The 27,635-nt window shown below is 35.6% G+C and overlaps 1 protein-coding gene across 3 annotated transcripts in view; it reads right to left on the bottom strand.

The window, feature by feature from the left end:
* Positions 1–27,635, bottom strand: part of NKAIN2 (sodium/potassium transporting ATPase interacting 2) — a gene marked incomplete at both ends in the record, with an annotated part of 1,067,732 nt that overhangs the window by 188,784 nt on the left and 851,313 nt on the right. For 2 of the 3 annotated variants that reach the window (XM_080700348.1, XM_080700349.1), the window contains one exon: positions 24,653–24,853. The exons of the other annotated variant lie outside the window; for it this stretch is intronic. In XM_080700348.1, coding sequence (XP_080556474.1) covers positions 24,653–24,853 — 201 coding nt within the window. The remainder of the gene's footprint in view (positions 1–24,652; positions 24,854–27,635) is intronic. 3 annotated transcript variants of the gene reach the window in all.

The following is a 27,635-nucleotide window of genomic DNA, read 5'->3' as shown; positions in this document are numbered from 1 at the left end:
TGATACACTGGGAAAAGAGATGATAGACATGCTTAACCTTTGGCTAAGTATTGTTTTCTATAAAAACTTTACCTAACATCAATGAGATGCTGATGAATAGAGTTTGTGATCTAATGCTTAAATAAGGAAAATGAAAAGCTAGAAAAGATTTTCAAAGATACTTTGAAAAAGATTGGCTTCTTGTAATCAAGTTATTAAAGTTCTAAAATTTAGTGATACAAAAAGGCATTTGAATTATTCACGGGGGAGCAAAGACAGCACCACAGGAGTGAAGATGATGTCATGATTACAACCGTTGCAAGCGGGGATGATGTTGTTTATCCTGACAGTGATGGAGAGAAGGAAAGAAGGGTGAAGACTTGAGATGGGAAGGAGGAAGCTCAATGTCAGCCTGTCAGACAGACAAGAACAGATAAATGGAAGAAGGCAGGAGATGAGAAAAAGTTGAAAAATAAATCTAAGGCTGATTCAAACGTTGAGAAGTGGGGGGTGGGGAGAATAGGGTGGGGAGAATGACAGATTCTGAGGGAAAGTCATGAGTCATTTAGAGAGAAAGAATTTAAATAGACAGCAGAAAGAGGGAACAAGAAAGAATTAGGGAGGCTATCTTACTTTAGAGGATGCAGGCTGTGTTCTGAATGTAGACTAGATTATACCTGCTCAGAAATCTGGGTGTGCCCTCAGATAGAGGACATTGGATTCTCCACTCGCCTGCCTTTAATGCTCCATCTCCATAAAACTCAGTCCTCACTGCAGCCAGATTTTAGGACAAAAATCCCCTATCAGAAGAATATTCTCTGGCTGTTTTTTGGTGGCCCTCTTTTACCTTATTCTGCTTCACTCAGCAGCAGAAAAGTTATCATATTGGACATACTATGTATATTCTATACATATATGGGATGTACATGCATGCTTATTCTCACAAGAATTTGAATTGCATGCCAGCAGAAATTTTGACTCGCTCCTGTATCTTCAGTGGTGCATACCAATGCATTTAGCTGATATTTTTTGACTGACTAAATGAATATGGAGCTGTTTCAAGTTCCAGCAGCTGAGGAGTATGGAGGAATATTCTTTTAAATTCAAATCTTTAGATTGAATCTATGCAATTATAAACCACCATTTGAAAAGCTTGCAAACTTTCACCCACTAGAAGTGTGGTGTCTGTCACAATTTACTGCATTACTGATTACATTTTTAATTGAACCAGTAACTTAGCTTTGTGTCATTCCAGTTTGACCTCTCTTGTAGAAGCGGTAAGTCTGAGGAGAGCTTCTTAGCCTAAAATATAAAGCCTGGTACATGGTCAGTTGAAAACAAAATGAAATTACTCTCCTTTATCCACATGAGTTTCTGTAATTCTACATAAATGAAACAAGTGTGCATCATTAATAAGTGGAGGAAAGGTATCTTTTGGACAGAGCTTAGTTATATCCACAGGAAGGGAATAAAATTAAATAAAATTACATGAACATGTAGCGGGACCAACTGCTTGGCTTTTCTGAGGTGAATTGATTATCCTAAATATAGACACTGATGAAGCTCCTGAATGTATTAAAAGACTGTAATTATAACCCATTATTCCACATGATGGTGATATATTTTCATGGGGACCCAATCATACAGCTATAATAAGTTTTTGCCCAGGAGACAAATCCATACCACTTATGGGATGAGCATCTTCCAACCCAGTTCCAGTTCCCAGTTAATTACTACAGCAACTTTGGACTTGTAGACAATAAATATCAGTCAAAGAAGATGTTGTACCACATCTATGTCATTGTAATTCAGATCTTAGACTCAATTCAAGAACAACACAGGAAAGGCCAAAACATACCTTTTCATTTAGTTTTGGCCATCATTTGTGATATTTTTAATATTAAAATTCCTTTGAAAACTGTCTCCAATCTGAAACACAGACTTTTCTAAGTTTGTGGTATAAGTACATTGCTGAAAATGAATACGTGAACAACTCTGATTCACTGACTTGGAACATTTCCGAACCTCAGTTAAAATTGGTATTCATAGTAAGATACATAGTATGTTAGGACTAAATCAACCTAAGCATGGCATTCAACTAATTGGATGGCATGAATTTATAGCAAGTATGAGTTGTAAAGCTTAGAAATTAAAAAAGGAAAGAGAACTTACCCATAATTCTGTGGGGAAGAAATCAATAGTTATGGGAGAAAGAAGTAGAAAGAGTGAAGATGAATGACTGGAAGACACTGGATAGTAAGAGGAAAAAGGAACAATTTGCATTTATAAATTTTCTCATAATAAGCCCACCAACCTTAAGAGGTGGAGCTATTGAGAATCAATAATGGGGAGCAGGGCAACTAATGCATTTCAAGATAGAAGAAGCAATAAAGAAACTCAAACGTCTACTTGGAGCAATAACATTTCTCAGTTCAGTCCATGACTTTGGAACTGCATTTGCAGTTAACACTAACCAAAATAATCATGTGATAACTGGCTCTTTAGGTATGATAAAAGCGTAATTATGAATCAAGTTAGGAGAAGACTAGGAGTGATGAAGACATGTGTGTGAACAGTTGTGCTCTTGACTTTGTGGGTCACCGCATGAGAGGAATTTGGCGTAATAGGTGGCAGTTGAGATGAGTGTTAAAGATGGGCAGATGGCAGAGTCAGGAGAAATGCAGCCATTAACCCATGAGGAGAGGAAAAAAAGAAGAACCAGGGCTAGTAATCCTGTAGCTCCTAGTGCAGAAGAAAGTGTGGGTTGAGAACAGTAGAATTTTAAATCTTATAAGATCGGTGAAAATAAAAAGGTACAAAAAAGAATACCACAGATGGCTCATTTTCTACAATGTAAACACTATTTAGCTTAAGTGTGTTTGCTCATAATTCCATTCTTTCCACTCAAGTATAACATGCTAAACAATAAATTATCCCCCATATTATAGCTGTCAGTATAAATCATGTTTATCTCCTTCCTTTGAGGATGTCTTGCTCTTATTTAAAAACATTGACAAATCCTACTACTATTACTTGATCACTGTGTTAAGAAGTTCCAGTGAAGATGAAACTAGAGAATTATATCTTAAGAAAAATCTTTTTAACTTGGGATTGAAACCAGGGGCATTTTTCTTCCCAGCTACACACCCAGCTCTATTTTATTTTGAAATAGGAGTTTGCTAAGAGGATGAGGTCTCACTAAGTCGATAAGGCTGCCCTCAGATCTCTAATCCTCCTGTTTCAGCCTCCCAAATACTGGGATTACAGGCATGTGCCACCATGACTAGCATTTCTTAATAATTTTATAGTAATATTACTTGAATATCAGAGTAATTAATTGATCATTAGCTGGGAAGACATCCTAAAAGACAGTGGTATTGTATACTGATGGCAACCTTTTATTCCAGGCTGAAAGTTTGTGATGTGTCCTTTAAAATAATATATTTTATTTATTTATTTATTTATTTATTTATTTATTTATTTTTGCAAAGCTGGTTCAACATTTATTCATTTTTAATTTATTTTTATTGGTGCATTGTAATCATATATCACATTGGAATACAAGATTTGGGAGGATATACAAGCATACATCATCCAATTAGCCCTCATCCAGTCCCCATCCCATGCTTATTTGGTGATTAATTTTGATACATTTGTTTATGTACTTCCTGCGTTTTAAAGAGGCTCCATCTTCCCCTATTCCATACCCTCTGATTGGTCACCTTAATTGCTTCACTATAGGGCCATTTTTATAACTAGACTTCTTCCTGTTGCCCCTTTCCTCCTAGTTATTGCTGATTAGGGGAAGTATCTGGTTTTTATTTTCTGCGATATTTCTCTGTGCATGCTGCATTGCAAGTACCGATCCCACTCTTGATGGCCCCAGTAGTGTCCTGGCTACCCGGTGGAATGATCCAGACCTTGCTGGCTCAAGCAGCTGCCTTGCCTCATGGCAGGTTCCGATCCTGGCCTCGCTGGCCCCGGCACCAGCCAAACCCCATGGCAGGCTCCGATCCCAGCCTCGGAGGCCTCAGTAGCAGCCTTGCCTCACGGAAGGCTCCAATGTTGGCCACTGGCCCTGGCACTGGCATAACCGCTTGGCAGGCTCCGATCCCAGAAAATAAAATATTTTAGCTGGGCGTGGTGGCACATGCTTGTAATCACCGCAATTGGGAGTTGGAGATGGGAGGATCACGCAGGTTCGAAGCCAGCCGCGCTGGCTTAAGAGACCCTGTTTCCAAATTAAAAAAAAAAAAAATAGGTCTGGGAGTGTAGCCCTAAGGTAGAAGGAATTCCAGGAACCACAGTACTATATATATATATATATATATATATATATATATATATATATATATATATTAGTATACTTTACATATTTCTGAAATAATTTGTTTTAATATAATTTATTTCTGAAATAATTTTATAACTATAAAATTAAACATAAACATGTGGGGAAGGGAGACTTGAGGAAGGGAAGACTTCAATTTACCCCATGTACATAAATGAAATGATTAATGCCAATTACAATACCATATATGGAGAAGGGGAGTGAGCTGGATGGGATCAAGGGGGAAGCTTACCAAGTTTTGTGTGCATATATGTCCTTATCACTTTGAACTTTATTATGATGTCTGATTATAATGGACCAATAAAAGTATATTAAATATAAAATAGCATCATACATTGTTCATTGTATGATGATAAAATTGTCCATGTGACAATTTCAACTTAAATCTCATTTTAAGAAAGCAAAATTATTGGTGATGTATTGTGGTCCATGATCTTTACTAGCCTCTTATATGTATTAACATTCTTATTCTGTGATGTTTCCAAACATTCTCATAGATAAAGTGATATATTTAGGAGGTTAACAAGTTCTTTAAACATTACATGTAGAATCAGATATTGCATACTGGTGATAATAGTTCACAAGGGACTGTGTAGATCAGTGGTGCGGTATTGTAAACAGTATTACTCTGGCTTTAAGAATCACAGTGCTACCTGGGGAGCAATTAAACTTAGTAGGATTAGTTCATTTTTGCACATCACTGTGACTTAGCCTAAAAATATTATACTATCCTCAAAGAACAGTGGAAGAAACTCAGTTAAAGAGAAAATATACTACTACCTTTATTGTTTTCCAAGGTGATTTATTTAACATTGTCTCATTTAGCTCACAATTACAAAATAGTTTGTTATACAACGGGGTGTAAAATTTAAGGAATTTTACTCCCAGACTTTGAATATTTTACCTTATATTTCTAAATTTTCATGAAGGGAATACAAGAGATTATTAAGAACAACAAAAAATACATGCTTAATTTTACTTCAGAGGTTTTTTAAGTTCTTCACCTCACTTGTTCATGTATTCACAGAACTGCTCCCCAATTTTAAAAAACCTTTTCATTAACAAAACAAAATAAAATAAAAATCACGATAACAAATTATTATTTTAACTAAAACTTGATTAACATCTGTAGATAAGACATGGGGACTTATGCTCTAAAGGAATGTTATTCAAGTGAGTTTATTATTGTATAGAAGAAAAATAAATGAATTTATGATTATCTAAAAGAATAGAAAATAGATTGGAATGCTAATATCAAGAATATACAGAAAACTCAAGAAACTCAACACTAAGAAAACAAAGCATCCAATAAAATGGGCAAGCAAACTAAATAGACACTACACAAAAGAAGATATTCAAAGGGCCAATAAATGCATGAAAAAATGTTTAACATCACTGGCAATCAGAGAAATGCAAATCAAAACTACCCTGAGATTTCACCTACCTCCACTAGAATGGCAATCACACAAAACACAAACAACAACAGATGTTGTCGAGGATGTGGAGAAGTGGGAACACTAAAACATTGTTGGTGGACATTGGAAAAACTCTGCTGACCTGCCGATACCTCTAAACTCCTAATACTAAGATTGGACTAAACATAATATTCACAAACGATGGGTAGAAATCAGAAAAACAGGACAGAGAATGCTATAAATATGAGAAACAGGAATAATGAAGAGACAACAGAAATCACGAATACTGACCTACAAGAAATGCAAGAAGGGGAGTTCAGAATCCTGATTTACAATATGATGGAAGGATTTAAAACAAGTCTGGAGGAGATGAAAGATGAGTTAGAAACACTAAGGAAGAATCAGAAAGAGGTCTGGAATGAATTGAAAGAGTCAATAAGTGAAATGAAGACAGCAATAAAAAGAAATTCTGGAAGATTAGATGAAATGGAAAACAGAATATCACTGTTAGAAGACAGTACATCCCAAACCGAAAACATGGTCAGTGATATACAGAAATCTTTACAGCAACAAAACCTAAACATCCAGCAAATATGGGATAATATGAAGCATCCTAACTTATGGATAATAGGCATTGAAGAAGGGATAGAGGTACAGACCAAGGGCATCCATAATCTCTTCAAAGAAATAATCTCAGAGAATTTTTCCAAACATGGAAAGAGACTTGGATCTTCATGTCTAGGAGGCATACAGAACTCCATTGAGACAAGACAAAAGAAGGATCTCACCACACCACATAATAACCAAAATGACCAACATAGAGGCCAAGGAAGGAATCCTAAAAGCAGTGAGAACAAAAGGACGGGTGACATATAGAGGCAAGACAATAACAATCACCCCAGACTCTACAACCCAGGTCATGAATGCTAGGACAGACTGGTACGAGGTGATTCAGACCCTGGAAGAAAATAACTTCCAACCAAAACTAATCTATCCAGCAAAACTACTATTCAAAATCAATGGGAAACAAAAGTGTTTCAGGATAAACAGAATCTTAAAAAATTCATGAATTCAAAGCCTACACTACAGAGAATTTGTAAAGAAATAAACCATAAAGAAGAAAAAAGAAGCAGACTTCAAAACCAGAGAAGAGAGGAAGTTAATAAGTGGACCATTTAAGTAAAAAAGAAAGACCAAACCACCCAAGAGTAGACAGAACACAAAATGGCAGAAAACAAAAATCGTATTTCAATAATATCTCTTAATGTCAAAGGACTTAACTCACCAATTAAAAGACATAGACTGGCAATGTGGATTAAGAAACATAATCCAAATATATGCTGTCTGCAAGAAGCTCACCTTACAGCCAAAGACATTTACAGACTGAAAGTGAAAGGATGGAAAAAGATATACCATGACAACGGTGACCAAAAAATAGCAGGGGTAGCAACCCTGATATCCAGCAAAACAAACTTTAAACTAAAACACATCAAAAGAGACAAATCAGGGCACTTCCTTTTATTAAAAGGAACAATACACCAAGAAGATATAATGATAGTAAATATTTATGCCCCAAACATGGGTGCAACCACATTTGTAAAACAAACCCTTCTGGACATCAGATCCCAAATAGACACAAATACAACAATTCTGGGAGACTTTAATATGCCACTCACACCAGTGGATCGATCTTCAAGGCAAAAGATGAGTAAAGACTCTTTAGAAGTAAAAGAAACTATAAAACAAATGGACCTAATAGACATTTTCAGAATATTTCAGCCAGGAACTACAGAATACACATTCTTCTCAGCAGCCCATGGAACCTTCTCCAAAATAGACCACATACTGGGACACAAAGAAAGTGCCAACAAATATAAAAGATGTAATATAATTCCTTGCATCTTTTCATACCACAATGGAATAAAAGTAGAAATCAATAACAGGAAACTCAAAAGAAATTACTCAAATACATGGAGATTGAATGATACAATATTGAATGATGAATGGGTAAGAAATTAGAAAAGGAATAAAGAAATTTATGGAAACAAATGAAAACAGAGATACAACCTACCAAAATCTATGGAACACTATAAAGGCAGTATTAAGAGGAAAGTTTATTGCATTGAGTGCCCACATAAGAAGGACAGAGAACCACCAAGTAAAGAACCTAATGACACAACTCAAGGACCTAGAATGTCTGCAACAGTCTATTCCCAAAGCCAACAGAAAGCAAGAAATCATTAAAATTAGAGCAGAAATAAATGAAATAGAGAACAAAAAAACAATTAAAAGAATCAATAAAACAGAAAGTTGGTTCTTTGAAAAGATTAATAGAATTGATAAATCCCTGGCAAACCTAACCAAAAGAAAAAGAGAATCAACTCAAATTATCAAAATTAGAAATGAAAAAGGAGATATCACAACAGATAGTGAAGAAATTCAAAAGATTATCAGAAACTACTTCAAAACTTTATACTCCAATAGACTTGAAAATCTGGAAGAAACTGATAGATTTCTAAGCATAGTTATCCTTCCTACACTCAGCCAAGAGGATATAACAAGCCTAAACCAACCAATAGCAACCAAAGAAATAGAAATGGCAATAAAAATTCTTCCACCAAAGAAAAGCCCAGACCCACCTGAATTCTACAAAACCTTCAGTGAACAACTAATATAAATACTTCATAACTTGTTCTGGAAAATTGAAACAAATGGAACTCTCACAAATTCCTTCTATGAGGCCAGTATCACATGAATCCCCAAACCAAATCCCCAAACCTTTCTTGAGGTAAAGATACCTCAAGAAAGGAAAACTATAGACCAATATCCTTAATGAACATAGATGCATAAATTCTAAACAAAATACTAGCTATATGCATTCAAAACTATATGAAGAGAATAATACATCATGACCAAGTTGGGTTCATCCCAGAAAAACAAGGCTGGTTCAACATATGCAAATCAATACATGTTATTCACTACATAAATAGAACGAAGAACAAAAACCACATCATCATAGCAATAGATGCTGAAAAAGCATTTGAAAAAATCCAACACCCATTTATGTTAAAAACACTGCAGAAAATTGGGATAGAAGGAATGTACCTCAACATAATTAAGGGAATATACTGTAAACCCAAAGCCAACATAATATTGAATGGGGGAAAAACTGCAAGAATTTCCTCTAACGTCAGGAACAAGACAAGGATGCCCACTATCACCACTCCTTTTCAATATAGTCCTTGAAACTCTTGCTGCAGCAATAAGACACTTAACCATAGCCAAACTATGGAACCAGCCAAGATGTCCATCAATAGATGAATGGATTACAAAACTGTGGGATATGTACACAGTAGAATTTTACTCAGCCATTAAAAAAAACTCAATTATATCATTTTCAGGGAAATGGATGGAACTGGAGGACATTATGCTAAGTGAGATTAGTCAGTCACAAAAAATAAGAAATCATATGCTCTCCCTAATATGTGAGAGGGAGAAATGTGTCATAGGAGAAACTCTAGATGAAAAAGGAAATCCTATAGAGGAGCAAACAAGGCAACCTAAAGGAGGAGAAAGGAGGGGGAAAGAGGAAAATCTCTAAAACACTCAATGTACTTAAACATATCAAAGTCAACCACTAAGCCAAGCAAGGGAAGGAGGGATGGGGAGTAAATGGGGTGGGAATTGGGTAGGGGTTAAATCAGTGATGTGTACATGTATGTACACACAAGTTTTTTACCCCAATATGATGTATGAATATAATGCACCAATAAAAATAAAAAAAAACGAATGCTAAATTTGTGCTTATTTCAGAATGGGTTACTTTTTGCTACTTAATAACAATAGTATTTATTACTCAGGAATAGGTTCAGTTTGGTTCTTCACTTATTGAAATGAATTTTGAATCACTTAATTGTGCCAAGAAATATCCTTTCTGTATTTTGTCATTTTTTTATTTCAGTAAATATCCTTGGGAATAATCCCTCTATATATTGTTATTTGGTTCCTCCCACATTACTTGGATATTTTTATGAACTATTCTGATGTTAAAAATGATATGTCACAAGCTGGTGTGGTGGCTCACTCCTAGAATCACAGTATTTGAGAGAGAGGAGAATCACAGGTTTCAGGAAAGCCTCAGCAATCTAGCCAGGCTCTGTTTCAAAACAAAATATAAAAAGGTTTGTGGTATAGCTCAGAGGTGGAACACCCAAATAGAATTCCCCTGGGTTTAACCCCCAGTATCAGAAGAAAACAATTAAAAAGGAATAAAAATTAAAAGAAAGACAGGTCACATTAATTTTTACTATTCAGGAAAACTAGAGTTGGAGCAGCATGTAAAACAATTGGGGCAAGCAGCCGTGCTGTCAAGCCATGGTGGGAGCTGGGGAGGAATCCTGCTCCTCATTCTAGCTATTTTTCATTACAGGCAAAAAGCAGTTCTGTCCCAGGAGAAGACTGATGTATGTATGGCCTTTGACGCTGGACTGGGAATTAGAAGATTCAGTATACAGTTCCAGATCAAAATCAACTCACTGTTTAGTATAGCACACACTGTGTGAATACATAGATGCATTATTTGCTAATAGGATACTTGTGTGATGGGCCTGATGCTGCTGTAGTTGGAAGGGAGATGACTCTCAGGACCCAGATGGGAGTTGGTGGAGGAACCAGGGCCCCAATGCTGTCATGGCTTGAGAAAGTCCCCTACCCTGACTCCATGTACTTCTGAGCAGTTCAGGATATCAGATGGATGAATAGTGAAGAAAAAAGAAAGGCACTAATAATCCTTTTGAACATGTTATTTATTGATTTGCAAATAAATGACTTATTAAATTATTTTAAAAAAATAAAAAAATTACAAGCACTTAAGACCTTACCTCATGCCTAAGAAAACAAAATTTTCAGAAGGAGGTCCTGTGATGGTCATCTTTTATACAACTCAGTAGTAAAGTTCTATTCTCAGCTAGTGTTGAGAATCTCTGCTTTAGAGTAGTGTCCACTGAAGGTTTCATATATTTTGAGAAGAATTAAACAACAAAATTCACCTGAAAGCTAATTACATTTAAAATTGATGCTTGATTTTTAAAATTAGTTTAAATAGCAAACTTGTGAAAGTTTGTTTACCATAGAGATAGATTTTTTTTCTAGACTCTATTCTTTTCCATTGGTTTGTATGTCTGTCTTTATGCCAGTAATATACTGTTTTAATTAATATAAATTTGTAATTATTATTTTTAAATATATATAAAATATATACATAAACATATATAAATAGATAATTTTATTGGTGCTCTGTGATCTCATAAAAATAAAGTTCAGAGAGGTAGAAATGTACATGCACACAGAACTAAGTGAGCTTCCCCTCAGCTCCCACGTGTCTCTCTCCCCTTTCACATACATGATATTGAGATTGGCATTGCTAATTTCATGTATCTACAAAGCAATTATGGAAGGATTTCCTTCATGAAGTCTCCCCTGCCCTCAACAAATGTACTTCTCTCTCTCTTATATTCCATTACTCTACTGAGGTATCTCTTCCTTTATCTGGAATCCCTCTTGTATTCCAAATTATCCCTTCCTTCTACATAAACAAGAAAACATAAGGCTCTTCACTTTCTCTAACTGGCTAATGTCACTCAGCATAGTATTATCTAGAACTATTCATTTTTCTGCAAATGATATAACTCTGTTCTTTCTGGCTGAGTAGAATTCCATTGTGTGTATATCCCATAATTTTGTAACCCATTCATCTGTTGATGGACACTTAAGGTGGTTCCATAAGTTGGCTATTGTGAATTGTGTTCTATGAACATAGACATACATGTTTCATGACAGTATTCATTTCAATTGCCTTCATAAGATACCCAGGAGTGCTATAGCCAGATCATATGGTGCCTCCATTCTAAGTCGGCTGAGAAACTTCCACATCCTCGCTAGCATTTATGGTTGTTCAACTTCTTGATTATTGCCATTCTAATTGGAGTTAGATAGAATCTTGGTGTAGTTTTGATTTGCATCTCCCTATGCAATGTACATTATTTCGTACAATTTTTTCGTTGCAATCCCTATGCAATTGAACATTTTTTCATACATTTATTAACCATTTCTATTTCTTCTTTTGTGAAGTGTCTACATAGTTCAATAGCCCATTTCTTGATTGGGCTATTTGGTTTTTTTGTGTTAAATCTTTTAAGTACTTGATATATTCTAGATATTAATCCTCTATCAGATTGACTGGCAAAGATCTTTTCTCCATTCTGTAGGCTCCTTCTTTAATATTTGATGGTTTTCTTTGCTGCACAGAAACTTTTTAATACTATTCAGTTTATTATTTGTCATTTTAGTTTCCTGAGTTTTCAGATTCTTACTGAAGAAGTTTCTACCAGTTGGAAAACTAGTCATCTGGCCTTCTTGACATGAACTGTACCACTCAAATCTCCAAATATCCAGAAGCAAGTAAAGATTCCTTTCTCTAAGTTGTGTTATGGATTATAACAGTGAGATGTTGAGTGGGACAGAAATTGGCATTAGAGGAGCAGAGTCACTGCTATAATCTATGTCTGACCATGTGCCTTTGTGAATCTTTTTTTTTTTTTTTTTTTTGGTGGTACTGGGGTTCTTGGAAACCCTTCTACCTCTGGACTACACTCCCAGGCCTAATTTTTATATTTTTATTTGGAAACAGGGTCTCTTAAGCCAGCGCGGCTGGCTTTGAATCAGCACGATCCTCCTGTCTCCACCTCCCAAGCATGGGGATTACAAGCGTGTGCCACTACGCCCGGCATGCTTTGCGAATCTTTAGAAATGGCTTGCAAGAGAAGCCTGGTGTGGTGGCGCATAATTGTAATACCTGTGCTTGGGAGGCTGAGACAGGAGGATTGCACAAGTTTGATGCCAGCCTCGGCTACTTAGTGAGGCTCTCAGCAACTTAGTGAGACCCTGTTTCCAAATAAAATATGAAATAGGTCTGGGAGTACAGCCTGGAGCCTCTGAGTTCTACCCCTAGTACCACCACCACCAAAAGGCCAGAATTTTAATAGAAAGGCGATAGAGACTGTACCAACAGATTTCAGAAGGCAAAGAGGACTTTGTAGAAAAATGGAATAGAGGCCATTTTGGCAAAGACTTAATGACTTTTTGCTTGTGTCCTGAAATTTGTATGAGGCTGAATTTAAAGATGATGGACTGATTCTCTGGCAAAGAAAATTTCAAAACAGCAAAGTATACAAACTGGATTATGAATATTGATGTCCATGTTCAGTGAATTATACCCTGAATTTCAGGAGCAGAAAATAAAGTGAAGAGAATTTATATATTTGCAATTGGGCCAAAAATGTATGTGTAAAACTGGGTCCAGAAAGATTATATTGTGAAAGAAAGTAAGATGGATGAAATGAAGGGGGAAGCCATGCTCATGGTGGAGGTGGGGCCAGTGGCAGCCATGATAGTGGCAGGTTCAGCACTGGCTCAGAAAGAGGCAGGCATAGCAACAGTCATTATGGAGGTGGACCCAGTGCGTGTATTTAGAGAGAGCATGATTTGTGTCTGCTGGAGGTTGATCTCAGCACTCAAGTGAAGCTGGCCTTGTTGGAAAAAAGGGACCACAGTGTTTTCCCATCAAATTTTAAGAAAGGAGCGTGGTGGTGCACGCTTGTAATCCCACACTTGGGAGGCGGAGACAGGAGGATCACGCTGGTTCGAAGCTAGCCCGGCTGGCTCAAGCGACCCTGTTTCCAAAAATAAAAAAGTATAAAAAAATAGGTCTGGGAGTGTAGCCTGGAGGTAGAAGGGCTTCCAGGAACCCCAGTACCATAAAAAAAATTTTTTTAAGACAGGTCTGGGAAGAAGGTGGTAAGGTCAGAGACCATGCAGGCAGGCCCTAATGAAATATTTATGATGCTGTGATGATGAACAGAAGGTTGAAAGTAAAACCCCTGAGATTTAGAAGTCCCAGAAACATGGACTGACTATAAAGAAAGTCTTCAAGCTGCAAGTCAGGGAGACAGGCTAGAAGAGCAAGTATGACACCCACTGTAATCAACCAGGCTCTAGGGGCAGGCTGCCAAGGCTCTTTGAAGATCACATTGCAACACCATGTGTTGTAGACACTGGAAATGAAGTGGCAGGATTAAATGCTTGCTCTGCTGGATTTCAATCCTGTTTGGATCTCATTCCTTCCTCCTATGGCCCTATTCTTCCCTTCTGGATGCAAATGTTTGGCTATTGCACAATGGATACCTTCTTTTTGTTTGTATTGGGGTTTATAGACAAGAATTTACCTTAATTCTCAGAGTAGACTTTGGACTGTGGACTTTTGAGTGATTCTGGAACTATTAAGACTATGGGAATTTTTTGAGATGGAGGAGATGTTTTGCCCTGTGAGGTGACCATGAGGTCTAAGAGTCAAGGAAGTAGTGTAATGGTTTGGATTTAGAAAATTTCCTTATCCCTCATGAAAACAATGCAACAGTGTTGGAAGCAAGGCTTGGTTGCTAAGGAGAGATCCTGGGAGTATGGCCTTGGGGATTATATAAATCCTATTCACATCCAGCACTCTCCTGCTTTTGATCTCAATGATGTTAGAGCAGACTTTTCTATCTCTCCTTCTCTCTTCCTCCTCCTGCATGTCCTGCACTCTGCAGAGCTGCTCTAACATGGACTGAACCTCGAAAATCTCCAAAAACCGTGAACAAATAATCCTCATTCCTCTAAATTGTGTGGTCAGCTGTTTTGGATTACATCAGTTAGAATGCTGACTGGGACAGACGATGGTTTTATTGTGGAAGTTTCTACCAGTGCCTATAGGTTGCAGCATTAGTCCTCTGTCCTCCTCTACTGATTTCAGTCTTTTGTCTAATTTCCACTTCTTTGACCCATCTTGAGTTAACTCTTGCAGGATGAGATGTTGGGGTTTAATTCCATTTTTATACAAATGAGTAACAAGTTTATCCAACACCTTTTGTTGAGAGAGTATCTTTTATCCAGAATATATTTTTGGCACCTTTGTCAAAATTCAACTGACCATAAGTGTATGGATTTGTTTCTCTGTCTTCTATTGTGTTCCACTGATCTACATATCTGCTTTTGTGCCAGTACCATGCTGTTTTATTATTGTAGTTCTCTAGTTGTCTCAGTCAGCATTCTCACTGTTATAACTTTAAAAAGTGCCCATATACCTTAGAAGAAGGAAAATTTATTTATCACTGTTTTCTTGGAAATTCTGGGTTCAGTTCATGTGAAGACAGTGTCTGAATCTCAGGACATGGCAGAAAGCAGAGAGGAAGCACACACAGGTTCTGTTCCTCAGATCATGAAGAACAGAACCATAGATCCCCAAGGTCACATTTCCAGGGGCCTATCTTTTTTAGTCGCACTCTATTGGTCCTAGGCACCACCCAAATAAATCAAGTACATTTAAACCCTGAGCTTTATTACATGAGGTCTTCAGGGCATACTATATATAACCATGACAGTAATGTAAGTTGAAATCAGTTGTTGTGATGCCTCCTACATGGTTCTTATTGCTCAGAATTGTTTTGGCTATTCTCGGTCTTTTGTTTTTTCATATAAATTTTAGGACTGATATTTTAGCTCTTGAATAATGCTATTGATATTTCAATAGGGATTACAGTAACTCTGTAGATCACTTCTGGTAGAATAACCATTTTTATAATATTTATTCTGCCTGTACAAAAGTATAGGAAATTTTTCCATCTTCTAAGATCTTCTTTATCTTTCTTTAGTGTTTTATAATTCCCTTCATAGAGGTCTTATGCCCCGTAGATTTATTCCTAGGTATTTTAAAAGATATTCCATATGAATGGAGACACAATACAAACAGGTGAAGAAACTCTCATATCTGTCAGAGCAGACTTCAAAACTTTTCAGAAGAGACAACATAAGTGGGCCATTGCTTCTTGGTAAAATGAACACTTCAACAACAAAATATAATTATAGTAAACATTTATACCTCAAACATTTATGTGCACTAACTTTCATAAAAAAATCTTTATTATATTAAGATCCAGGTAGACCCCAATACACTAATACTGGGAGACTTTAACACACCTCTCATTTACTAGATTGACCTTCCAGACAAGATCAGTAAAGACTCTTCAAACCTAAAGAATATATAAACCACTTGGACCTAATAGACACATGCAAAATATTTCCTTCAACAAAAGTTGAATGTAAATTCTTTTTAGCTGCTCATGAAAGCTTCTCCAAAATATACCATATTCCAGGCAACAAAGAAAGTACTAGAAAAGTCAGAATAAAGTGATATAATTCCTTCCATCTTTTCAGGTCATAATGTAAATGAAAGTCAAAGTCAACAACAGAAATGCCCAGAGAAATAACAGAAATACACAGAGATTGAATGATACACTTTTGAATTCGACTAGGATATAGAAAAAATAAGGGGAAAAATAAAAAAGAAATTTTTAATATCAAATGAAAATAGAGATATAACCTACCAAAATCTATGGGACACTTTAAAGGTGTTTTTAAGAGGAAAATTTATAGTATTGTAACTATTTTAAAATTAGGAAGAATGATATTACCTACTTTGATCATTCTTAAGATTGTTTTGTGATTTCTTATGACTTTTAGGTTTTTTTTTCTGTTTCTATGAAAAATGCCATTGAGATTTTGATAAAGATTGCATTTAGTCTACATCTCTTTCAACATTTTCACTGATATAATCTAAAACAACTGATTATACAACTTAGAGAAAGAAAGATTTATTTGTTCACTTTTTTTTTAAGATTCTGGGTTAAGTTGAGGTTGGCATCTGTGGATCTCCAGGCATGGAAGTAGAAAGCAGAGAAAGGGGAGAGAAAGGCTCTACTCTCACATCATGGAGGCCAGAAGCAAATGAGTGTGCAAACAAGAGGATTCAAAGACAAAGACATACCTAAGGTCCCAATTACAGGGACCCACTTCCAGCCATGACCCCCTATATAGATTCCACCTACTAAACCCGTCATAGCCGAGTGTAATGGTGCAGGCTTGTAATACCTGCGCTGGAGAGATTGACACAGGAGGATTGTACAGGTTCAAAGCCAGCCTCAGCTACTTAGTGAGGTTCTCAGCAACTTACTGAGACCCTGTTTCCAAATAAAATATAAAATAGGTCTGGGAGTATAGCCTGGAGGTAGGAAGCCTCTGGGTTTCACCCCAAGTACCGCCAAAAACAACCAGTCAACCAAACAAAAAAAAACATCATAATGGATTTATACACTGATGAAATCATACTCTCATGACTTAATCTCATCACTTCTGAATATTAATACATGAGCTTTTCAGGGGACATTATGCATATAACTATAACAATCTATACATCACTGAGTGATGTGAACTCATTAATTTGCTACAAAATGTCTATTTGTTTTGTTATATTGTAAGTAATAATAGTAAAGGAATCTATCATTTATTCTTTTAGATATAGATAATAAAAAAGAAATAGTGAATATTACTTTTATTTTATTTATTTATTTATTTATTTATTTTGGTGTTATTGGGGATGGAACCCTTCTATCTCCAGGCTACTCCCAGACCTATTTTATATTATTTTTATTTGGAAACAGGGTCTCTTAAGCCAGATAGGCTAGCTTCAAACCTGAGAGATCCTTCTGTCTCTGCCTACCAAGCACGGGGATTACAAGTGTGTGCCACCATGCCTGGCTATTACTATTATTTTAAATTCACCATTTTTATTTAAAAACATGCATACATCTTTAAGAATAATAAATTTTATGCACTTTGTTTTTGTTTTCAATTTATAGTGCCAATCCATTGCTTTCAGAAAATTTTGTTCTAATAAAATATGTTTTTTTAGTTGAAAGTTATTTATTGCCCATTCTCTCATACTACTTTGCAACAAACAAACTTATATGTATAGGTATGAATTTGTACATATTAAATGTGTTATTAATATACTTCTTAAATTTAATTTTTATTTCTCAGGTCCATAAACCATTAGGGTTAAAAATAATCTCATTTGAATCATAAACATAAAAATTATTTTACACAGTAGATCAATGCAGTTTATTATAAACATTGATCAGAATTATTATGAACAAAAATAAAATTTTATTTAACACATATTTGTTATTAATACTGTAATGTGACAGAGTTTAGCTTGATTCAATTTCAAATGGATTTTTAGATTTAAATACGAAAAATATTTTTCCTAAATAAATGAAAGAGTAGTGGATACATTGTTTTAATGATGTCATTCAATTTCCATCACTTTTTATAAGTTGCATATTACAATTTACATAATTATTTATCACAAAATTATGTCAAATAATCTACCAGTTGACAGAGCTATTAGGGGTTCCTTCAATTTTGTTTTTTGGTTCCTTCAATTTTAATGAGAATAAAAAATTGGAAATTGTTCAATTTTTAACAATAATTTCTGGGAAGTATACCCAAAACATTACGAAGATATAATAAACAACCACTAATTATACCCCTAACTCTCTTAAAGGCATCTAGTATGATTATGTGTGTGTGTGTGTACATATAAATGAAAAATACTGAAATATTTAATTTCAATACATTTTTGTCATAATATTTTTATTCATTTAAAATACCATGTGCTTGCTGGGCGTGGTGGCGCACGCTTGTAATCCCCATGCTTGGGAGGCGGAGACAGGAGGATAGCGCAGGTTCGAAGCCAGTCTTGCTGGCTTAGAAGACCCTGTTTCCAAATAAAAAGTATAAAATAGGTCTGAGAGTGTAGCCTGGAGGTAGAAGGGTTTCCAGGAACCCCAGTACCACCAAAATAAATAAATAAATAAATATAAATAAATAACTAAAATACCATGTGCTTTGAATGTAATTTTATAAAACTATGGAGCTCAGGTCTGGCTATTTTCACCTATGAAAATGGCAAAATTAGCCTGGTATGGTGGCACACACTCGTAATCCTAGCATTCGGGAGGCTGAGACCCGGAAGATCATGGTTTGCAGACAGCCACAGCTACTTAATTAGGCCCTGTGCAACTCAGTGAGACCCTGTTTCAAAATAAGGAATAAAAAATAGGGCTGGGGGTATGAATCGGAGGTAGAATGCCCTCGGCTTCCATCCACAGCACCACATACACATGCAAAGGCAAAATCAACTTATTTAAGTGGCTAACTTGTTTTTACTATGAAATCAGTTACATCAAACTTTCCTTTTGTCTTAAAATTTTGTTTTAATTTTTAAATAAATATAAATATAGGATATTCCCATGGCAGCTATATCACCTCTGAATATAGCAGTAGGTGAGCACTGGCTCATATCACTTCTTTCTCATCCCCTTTGTTTTGGTACTTTGGATTGAACCCAGAGGTATTCTATCTCCAAGTGATACTCCCAGCTCTATTTTTTATTCTTTACTTTGAAACAGGGTCTCTCTCAGTTGTGTAGAGCCTCATTAAGTAGTTAAGTCTGGCCTTGAACCTGTGATTTTCCTGTCTCCGCCTCGCAAGTACTGGGATTAAAGTGTGTGCCACCATGCCTGGCTCCCACTCATCACTTTAATATGACATAGGCTCATTACCCAAATTTCAAATTTACATTCTTAATAGCAGTGTTGTTGTTAGAAATAGTAGCATTGTAAATATATATTTCCAGATCAAAAAAGGCATCAAAGAGCAATATATACAATAAGGCCGCTTACACCCCTGCACCATCAGCAGCATCCAAAGTAATACCCGCATACCACTTCCAACACACACTCAAATCAACTTCGATCAAGAGATTCAAAATTAGCAAAGTTTCTTCAGCAGTGGTATTTATAGGCAACTCTTAGTAAGATGCATCACAACTAAAAATTATTAACTGGGGATAATTAGAACATCTGTGATTTCATTGTTCTGAAGACACACATTTTATTTACAACATCACTTTTTAACCATTATCTATTGAACAATGAATTTGTGCACTGTACAAAATATAGAACTTTCTGAATAGGGAATAGCTATAACTGAAGGATGAACCTGACAACTAACTTATTTTTAGCTATGAGCCATACAATAGAATATTTTTTCTAAAGTCTTCTATGACTTTTCTGCTGATTTAAAATATTACTTCTAAGGTATCTCTAATGGTGATGGGAAGCAGTAAACTTATGTGCATTTTACCAATATCATCTTCTAGTCTCCTAAAAAATTAATAGTTAACCTAATATGAATTAAGAAGTGAGTTGGAAGTAAAAGGAATAAAGAAAACAAAACAAAAAAATATATATATGTATTGGTTGAAAAGACATATTAAATTTATAAATATTGATTGTCTGGATGGGGCTAGAGAAAGGAGAACTGAGGGCTTTATTTACCAATGAATTATTTGCAATTTAAGCTGTATTTTAAAAAATAAACTTACTTCAGTTATGGCAATAAATGTTTTACCTTAAGGTATCAATTATGTATATTCGTTTATAAAACATACTCTTTCATTGTGTTATAGAAAGTATAGTATGTGCATAATAAATATGAATCTATTTCCCTCATTCATGACAGACATAACTAATCAATCACAGCATTCTTTTTCATTGATGAACTCTGAATTTTTAGATTTCAGAAATATATTACCTATCAGCTGCTATAGCATTCTGGGTAAGGACTATTTCTAGTCTTTGGTATGAGAGAAAGCACACTCTTTACTAGCAAAACATCTTCAAAAGGGCTTTTTACCTGTTCTTTTGCCCTCACAGGACTGTTACACAGTCAAAAGTTTGAATTCATGTGAACATATTTTCTAATCCATGCAGATCCAATCACACATTGTTTGAGAAATCCAATTAGATTAATTCTTTTGTAATGTGAACAGCACCATCTCCCTAGTTGATCTCCTAGTTTTCCCCATACACACTTAATCTGCTTTGTAAATGTGCATTTTTTATTTTTAGTTTTATTAAAAACATGTACACCTGTACACCTTCCAAATGAGATATCAGATACTAACTGGAAGAAAATAGTGCTGGCAGAGGAGAAAGCTGGAAACTTTACACCTGGCTCATCATTCTGGTTCTCTGGAAGTCTTCTCAGCTCGGCTGGAGGCTGTGTGATTAATAGCCCCTCTTTCCAATTACATGGAGATTATACTTGTCTTCACTTGGCTGTAGATGGGAGATATCTATGTATGCATGATGCAAATGTAGGCTTTGAGAATGCTAATTTCAAAATCAGCCAGGAGTTGATTGGCAGAAAAGAGAACAACAGGGTGACAGGCATTCTGGAGGTCAGGAATCTGTGAGAGAAAGGCTGAGTGAGGGTGGAGAATAAGAGCTGGAGAGATTTGGAGTTAATCAAAAGCAGTAGCTGGAGGAGCAGCAGTTTATGATAGCAGGTGTAAACCAGATATCCTAGAAGGGAGGCAGTGTCAAACACTCTGAGGCTGATGAAAACTATAAGAGCCAGCGTTTAGCTGACGTTACAAAAAGCAGGATGAAATGAAGAAGCTGATTTTGCCCCAAATTGCCTACACTGTATCCTAGCTCCACCAAATCTCTGAAATGTGCCTTTGTATCCTCAGGAAACTTGCTCTGTTTTTGACTGGCACATTCTCAAAGTCATGGATCCTGTGGTCTTTGTTTTTCTAGAGTTCTGCCGGGAACAAGCCCTCAGGACTCCAAGACTGGAGTGAACTGAATATGTGATTGTCAAGGGATGATCTAGGTAACAATGAGGAGGAGCAGAGAGCCAGACACTGTTGCATCAACTAGTCATTCCAGCAGAAGTGATCAGAATGACTACTGAAAGATGTCTTTGGGGGGTTTCCAATAACTAGGCAGAGCAAATTGCTTATGATAAGCCCTATTGGGTTTACATTATAAAACTGTACCTAAGAACTGCTAAGTTTGCTGTACAGCAGGCACTTTCCACCTGGGGCTGGCTAGACAATAGCAAGCTCACTAATTCTCAGGTATTCCACAGTCAGCACTGCGAAACAAACAACAAAACCAAAAAAAAAAAAAAAAAAAAAAAACAAACAAAAAAAAAAACCCACACCACCCACTCCCCAAAGAAGTGGGGGAAATAAAAAAGGGAGAGGCAGCTGGGCGTGGTGACGCACATTTGTAATCCTGGCGCTTGGGAGGCCAAGACAGGAGGATGACACAGGTTTGAAGCCAGCCACACTGGCTTAAGAGACCCTGTTTCCAAAAATAAAAAAAGCATAAAATAGGTCTGGGAGTGTAGCCTGGAGGTAGAAGGGCTTCCAGGAACCCCAGTACCACAAAAAAAGAAAAAAAAAAAAAAGAAAAAAAAAAGGGAGAGGCAAAGATGCTACAGTCCATGATGGTTTTCTCATACAATTTCTCTACTCCACTGGGAGCAATGCAAATAAGAAGAGAAAGAGCCAGTAATTTGAATTATTGGTCACATCTGCTCTTAGAAACTTCTAATCTGCCTTCTTTGCAATCTAGCTGCTTCACTTTTATAGACTGTGTTTACTTATGTAAAGTAATTTTCCCTCCTTTGGGTGGTGTGTCAGCCTGGATATACACTTTTTTTGTCTAAATGTATTTCTTTGTAAATTTCCTGTGTGCCAAAATTTTATGTGAATATAATTACACACACACACACACACACACACACACACACACACACTCAAAAATTCAAATAACTCTCTAAAATAGTAATATGTAACTAGCCACACAAATAAACTATATTTTTACATCATCCTTGAAATACAGATGGAAGTTTGCCAAAGTTTTATAGGCATGGTATTAAGAAGGGGAGCTTAAAAATAAGAAAAATTTGTTTAGAAGACATTTTATTTGCCTCTAAGTCTCAGCAATGTTTCACTTTTCACATTTTGGAATAAATATTATTTTAAGTGGACTTTAACGAATAAAGTGGCTGTTTTTTGTGCCATCAAATCTAACTTAATTTTCATTTCAAAATAAGTAAAATGAGCAGTTTTGGACTTTAAAACTGTTACAGAAGATTTCATTTATTTGAAGAAGTGTCTTGGGTTGGGTTTACTAGAGTGAGATGGCTCAGTACAATATCAAAACACAAGATTTAAATTTCTGGAACTAAGCTGGGTATGGTGGTGCATGCTTGTAATCCCAGTACTTGGGAGGCTGAGACAAGAGGATTGTGCAAGCCGGCCTCAGCTACTTAGTGAGGCTCTCAGCAATTTAGTGATACCCTGTTTCCAAATAAAATAGAATATAGGTCTGGGAGTGTTGCCTGGAGGTAGAAAGTCTTGGGGTTCTATCTCTAGCACCCCCCCCATACACACACAGAAAAAAATAAATTTCTGGAACTTACTCATACAGATCTTTAAATACTGAATATTGATAGTTGTCTCTCCTTCCTTGTCATTTTGTGATTGGTAGGCCTGTGTAACTAGAATGCTGGGAAATAAAGTGTGAATAATACAAGGGCCAATGTGGGCCCTCCACACTGTCTTTGATCTTAAGTATGGCAAACCATGATGACTGAGTTGGTTAGTGGCATTGCTTAGCTTGTTTCCTTAGTGACAGTGATTGGGGCATCCTCTTGTGGCCACATAGATCACACCTATATGCTATTTAGTTACAGAGATTTAGGAAATATTTACTATCACAGCATTCTTATGATAGTCTAAGAACTATCATAATATCATAAGGATGCTGTGATATATTTGATATGATAGTTTTATTTTTAAATTCTAAAGACTTTTATGTGAACTAATTAGTGCCATTTTTCCTAGAACCTATTGTTTCTTGTTATTCAATTGTGCTTTCCATGTAATTACCAAAGTAATTAACTGAAGAGGCAAAAAAGTAGATTCTAATTACATTATGTGGTATTAGCAGTTTTAAGACTATGCACATCAATTTCAGATCTACCTGGAATTGAAGAAAAATATATGTGGTTCTAAGGTTTGTAATGAATAAATGGAAGCCAAATGCAATAGTGCAGACTTGTAATCTCACTACTTGGGAGCCTGAGACAGGAGGATCACAGGTTTGCAATCCTTAGATACTTAGTAAGGCCCGCTGCAACTTAGTGAGACCCTGTTTCAAAAACAAGAAATGAAAAAATAGGACTGGTGGTGTAGCTTGGAGGTAGATTGCCCTTGAGTTCAATCCCCATTATGGCAAAAAAAAAAAAAAAGATGAATAAATGGAGACATATATAAGAAAATTGCCTTAAAATGTAAACTTTATAATATGCATTAATCTTACTAAAAGTTTATGGGAAAGTTTTTCTATTTATATCTTTTTCATAATAAAAATGTAAAATAATTTATCTTATATAGCATAAGCACATGTTATACAAATTTGTTATTCATGACTCCTATTGCTTCCTGGTAGGAGGGGTCTTTGTTGGCACAATACTGTGAGCATGGTCACATGAAGAAAGTATAGATGTAGAATCTACGAAATAATTGGCTTGTCCTGGAAGGGAGTAGGATCAATAAAATGTGATAGATGGTACCATGTGAAATCTAGGAAGAAGGAAGAAAGAGATAGGGCAAAAGAAGAGAAATCTGCTAGCTGGAAAATCAGAAGAATCACTGAGAGAAAAAATTCCTATTGAAATTTTATAGATTTAGTTATGTAGAACATTAGCTGTAACATCCCTTTGATCTTCCCTAGGAATATTTGGAAAAGTCTATTAAGAAAAAATAATCAAATTTTGACAGTTTGAATTTTCTATACAAAATGTGGACAATGTCAAAGGTTATTTACTGATGGCTGAATAAAAATCAGCATGCCTGGTTCAGAGGATGGCTTGGTTTAACCTGAAAATTTTTTTATTAGGAGTATCAATGATTAGCAAAAAGAATAAAAAGAAAAACCACACTTTACCTATAGATTTCATTTGTGTGCACTGAGTTCACCCAGAAAAGAAACAATTTTAGGAAAAACAATTCAGGAATCATTAGAAATGGTGGTTGGCTGTCAACACTTACTGCGAGGACAATCTGGAGGGAACTGTGAGCCACTTCTATGTATTGGTACTCCAGAAAACACCCTGAGACCGTGATGTAGCGATGGTCTTCTGGCGCCCAGTCTGGGGCGGGTGTCACTGATGTCACCAGGCATCCTGGTCCATTCTCCATCCACCAAGATCGGTGCATTGATATATTAAAAGTCAGGATAAGGTCTGTTTCCTGTAAGAAGGCAATTTTATAAATTACAGGACCAGAATTACTTTATCAATGTTAGTCCAGCTTATTTGGAACTGAATTACATTATATTTTCTATTTTAAAATGTAGAGATTTCCCCAATTCCATTACTGTATTTTATAGGCAACAAAGAACTAAGATAGGTATATCTATGAATTCCACTTTTGAAGATTTATCTGACCATAATAAAATAGGTAAAATGGTTTTATTAGAAAAATTGTCAATGTTTTCCATTAATTGTAGTACTAAAGTGTTCTTTCCATTTAAGAATTGCAAGCATGCAAAGGTAATGATTTAAACTGTATCATCAGGTAAAATTCTTGCTATATTATGTTTGCTGCATTTTTATCTTTCTTGATATCTACTCATCACACATTTACATCTCAGTATTCAATTTGGCCCTTAATGCTATGTTGAATACTAGAACTTATAAAAGCCTTAAGAACATAGTATTACTTGATTATTTTCCCCTTTCTATTATAGTCATTACTCAGAATTCATAGCAAATTAATTTCAAGAACTTCAACCCTTACAGATACCAAACCCAAGGATGCTCAAGTCCCTTATATAAAATTGCAGTTGATTTAATCTGGATGTGAAATCCGTGGCTATAAAGGGTGGACTATATTTTAGCAAATCAATGTATCTTTAATCTTGTCAATGTCTACTGTGAATTTGATAGTACTAATTTTTAGTAAATTTCATTCAAAATTCTCACAGGATGGAGATAATACATGAATCTCACCATGGTAGGTGATGCACAGCTTGAAGTAGAATAAAAGGTACATTTTTTTGCTCTTAAAGAATTTGTAATCATATGACAACAAGAAACTATAAAAGCACATGGACAAATGTTGTCATCCAGGAAGAGAATGGCCAAAGGGAATTCATCAAGCATGTTCTATTACAGGTGGGAGGATGAGTCCTAAGATAGACAATCAGTGGTGGGACTTGAACTCATTTCAGCCTTAGTGATAGTTGAAGCCACAGGACAATGGGAACCACCTACCCTTACTTGAAAATGAGTGAGATACTGCTTCTTAGAGTAAGAGTGGGACTAAGTCAGTCTTTGCATCACCTTAATGCATCATGCTGGTGATGATGTTAGAATTCCTCTACTGAACACCATTCTCACCCCAAGTCCATAGTTTGCATTAGTATTGTACATTTGGTTTTGTACATTCTATGGTTTTTTTTGACAAATATATAATAACATGTGCCCACCACTATTGTATCATTTCAGAATCATTTCACTGCCTTAAAAATCTTGTCTTCTACCTATTCATCCCTCTTATTCCCTCTCCCCCAAAACTGGCAACCATGATCCTCGTATTGGCTCTATAGTTTTATGTTTTATAGAATTTCCTATAGTTGGAATGATACAGTATGCAGGCTTTTTAGGTTGGCTTCTTTTACTTAATAACATACATTTAAGTTTGCTCCACGTGTTTTCATGACTTGATCACTTGTTTCTTTTCAGCATTAAATAATGTTCCACTGTCTTACTGAATCAGTTTATATATGCATGCACCCACTGAAGAACATCGTAGTTGCTTCCAAGTTCTGGCTATTATGAATAAAGCTGTTATAAACAACCATTTGCAGGTTTTGTGAGGACAAAATTTTTAACTCATGTGAGTCAATACTAAATACTACAATTGCTGGATTGTATGGTAAGTGTATGTATAGTGTTTTTTTTTAAGAAACTGCCAAACTTTCTGCCAAGTGGCTGTGCCCTTTTGCATCTCCGTCATTAGTGAATAAAGATTCCTGTTGCTCCACATCCTTGCTAGTATCTGGTGTTGTCACTGTTCTATATTTTGGCCATTGCAATAGGCGCATAGTGACAATGCATTGTGGTTTAATTTGAATTTCTTCTATGCCATGATATTGGGCCTCCTTTTATATACATATATGCCATCTGCATGTCCATTTTGGTGAGGTGTTCACTAAGGTGTCTGGCACACTTCTTATCAGGTTGTTTGCATCAATAAAGATTTTAATCTTTAAGAATTATTTGTATATTTTGAATAATGGTCCTTTATGAATTAGGTCTCTTGAAAAACTTTTCTCCTATTCTATGGCTTGTTTTAAATATTATTTAAGGCAACAAGAATTTCTGAATGTGATCTGCTCTGCATAATCAATATGTTTTTAATTCATTCATACTTTATAATTTTTAAAATTATGGCTTTTGACATAATGAACAAGTCCTTTCTTAAAATTTAGAATTTCATAGGTGTGATAGAATTTTATACCATAGTGAGATTCAAAGTGATATAGTCATATATATATATATACACACATATACATACAGGTATGGTACCCCCTGACCCCATTACTCTCCTCCTTACTTCCTATGCATGATATTGAAATTGATATTGACACCTTCATTTATGAACTTAATATAATTTGGTCTGTTCCCTTTCTCAAGTCTCCTTTATTCTCTTTCTTCTTCCCTCTCCCAATCCCCTTCCCTTAATTCTACTGGGTCTCACTCTTTATTATCAGGAATTCATTTGCTTTTCTATTTTTTCTCTAGCTTCCACATACGAAAAAAATCATAACCCTTGACTTTCTGAGAATGGCTCACTCCACTTAGCATAATTTTCTCTAGTTCCATCCATTTTCTTGTAATGACATGTCTTGATACTACAAAATAATATAGAAAAACCACAAACTAATACTTTTATATTCTTGATGGATTCATAGGAAAGAACATAACAAAAATCAGTTCAGAAGTATAAGAAACTAAAACGTTTAAAT

Source organism: Muscardinus avellanarius (genome assembly GCF_963383645.1).
Source record: "Muscardinus avellanarius genome assembly, chromosome: 8".
NCBI lineage: Eukaryota > Metazoa > Chordata > Mammalia > Rodentia > Gliridae > Muscardinus > Muscardinus avellanarius.
The sequence above is the reverse complement of the archived record's forward strand: the minus strand, read 5'-3'. Positions and strand labels throughout refer to the sequence as shown.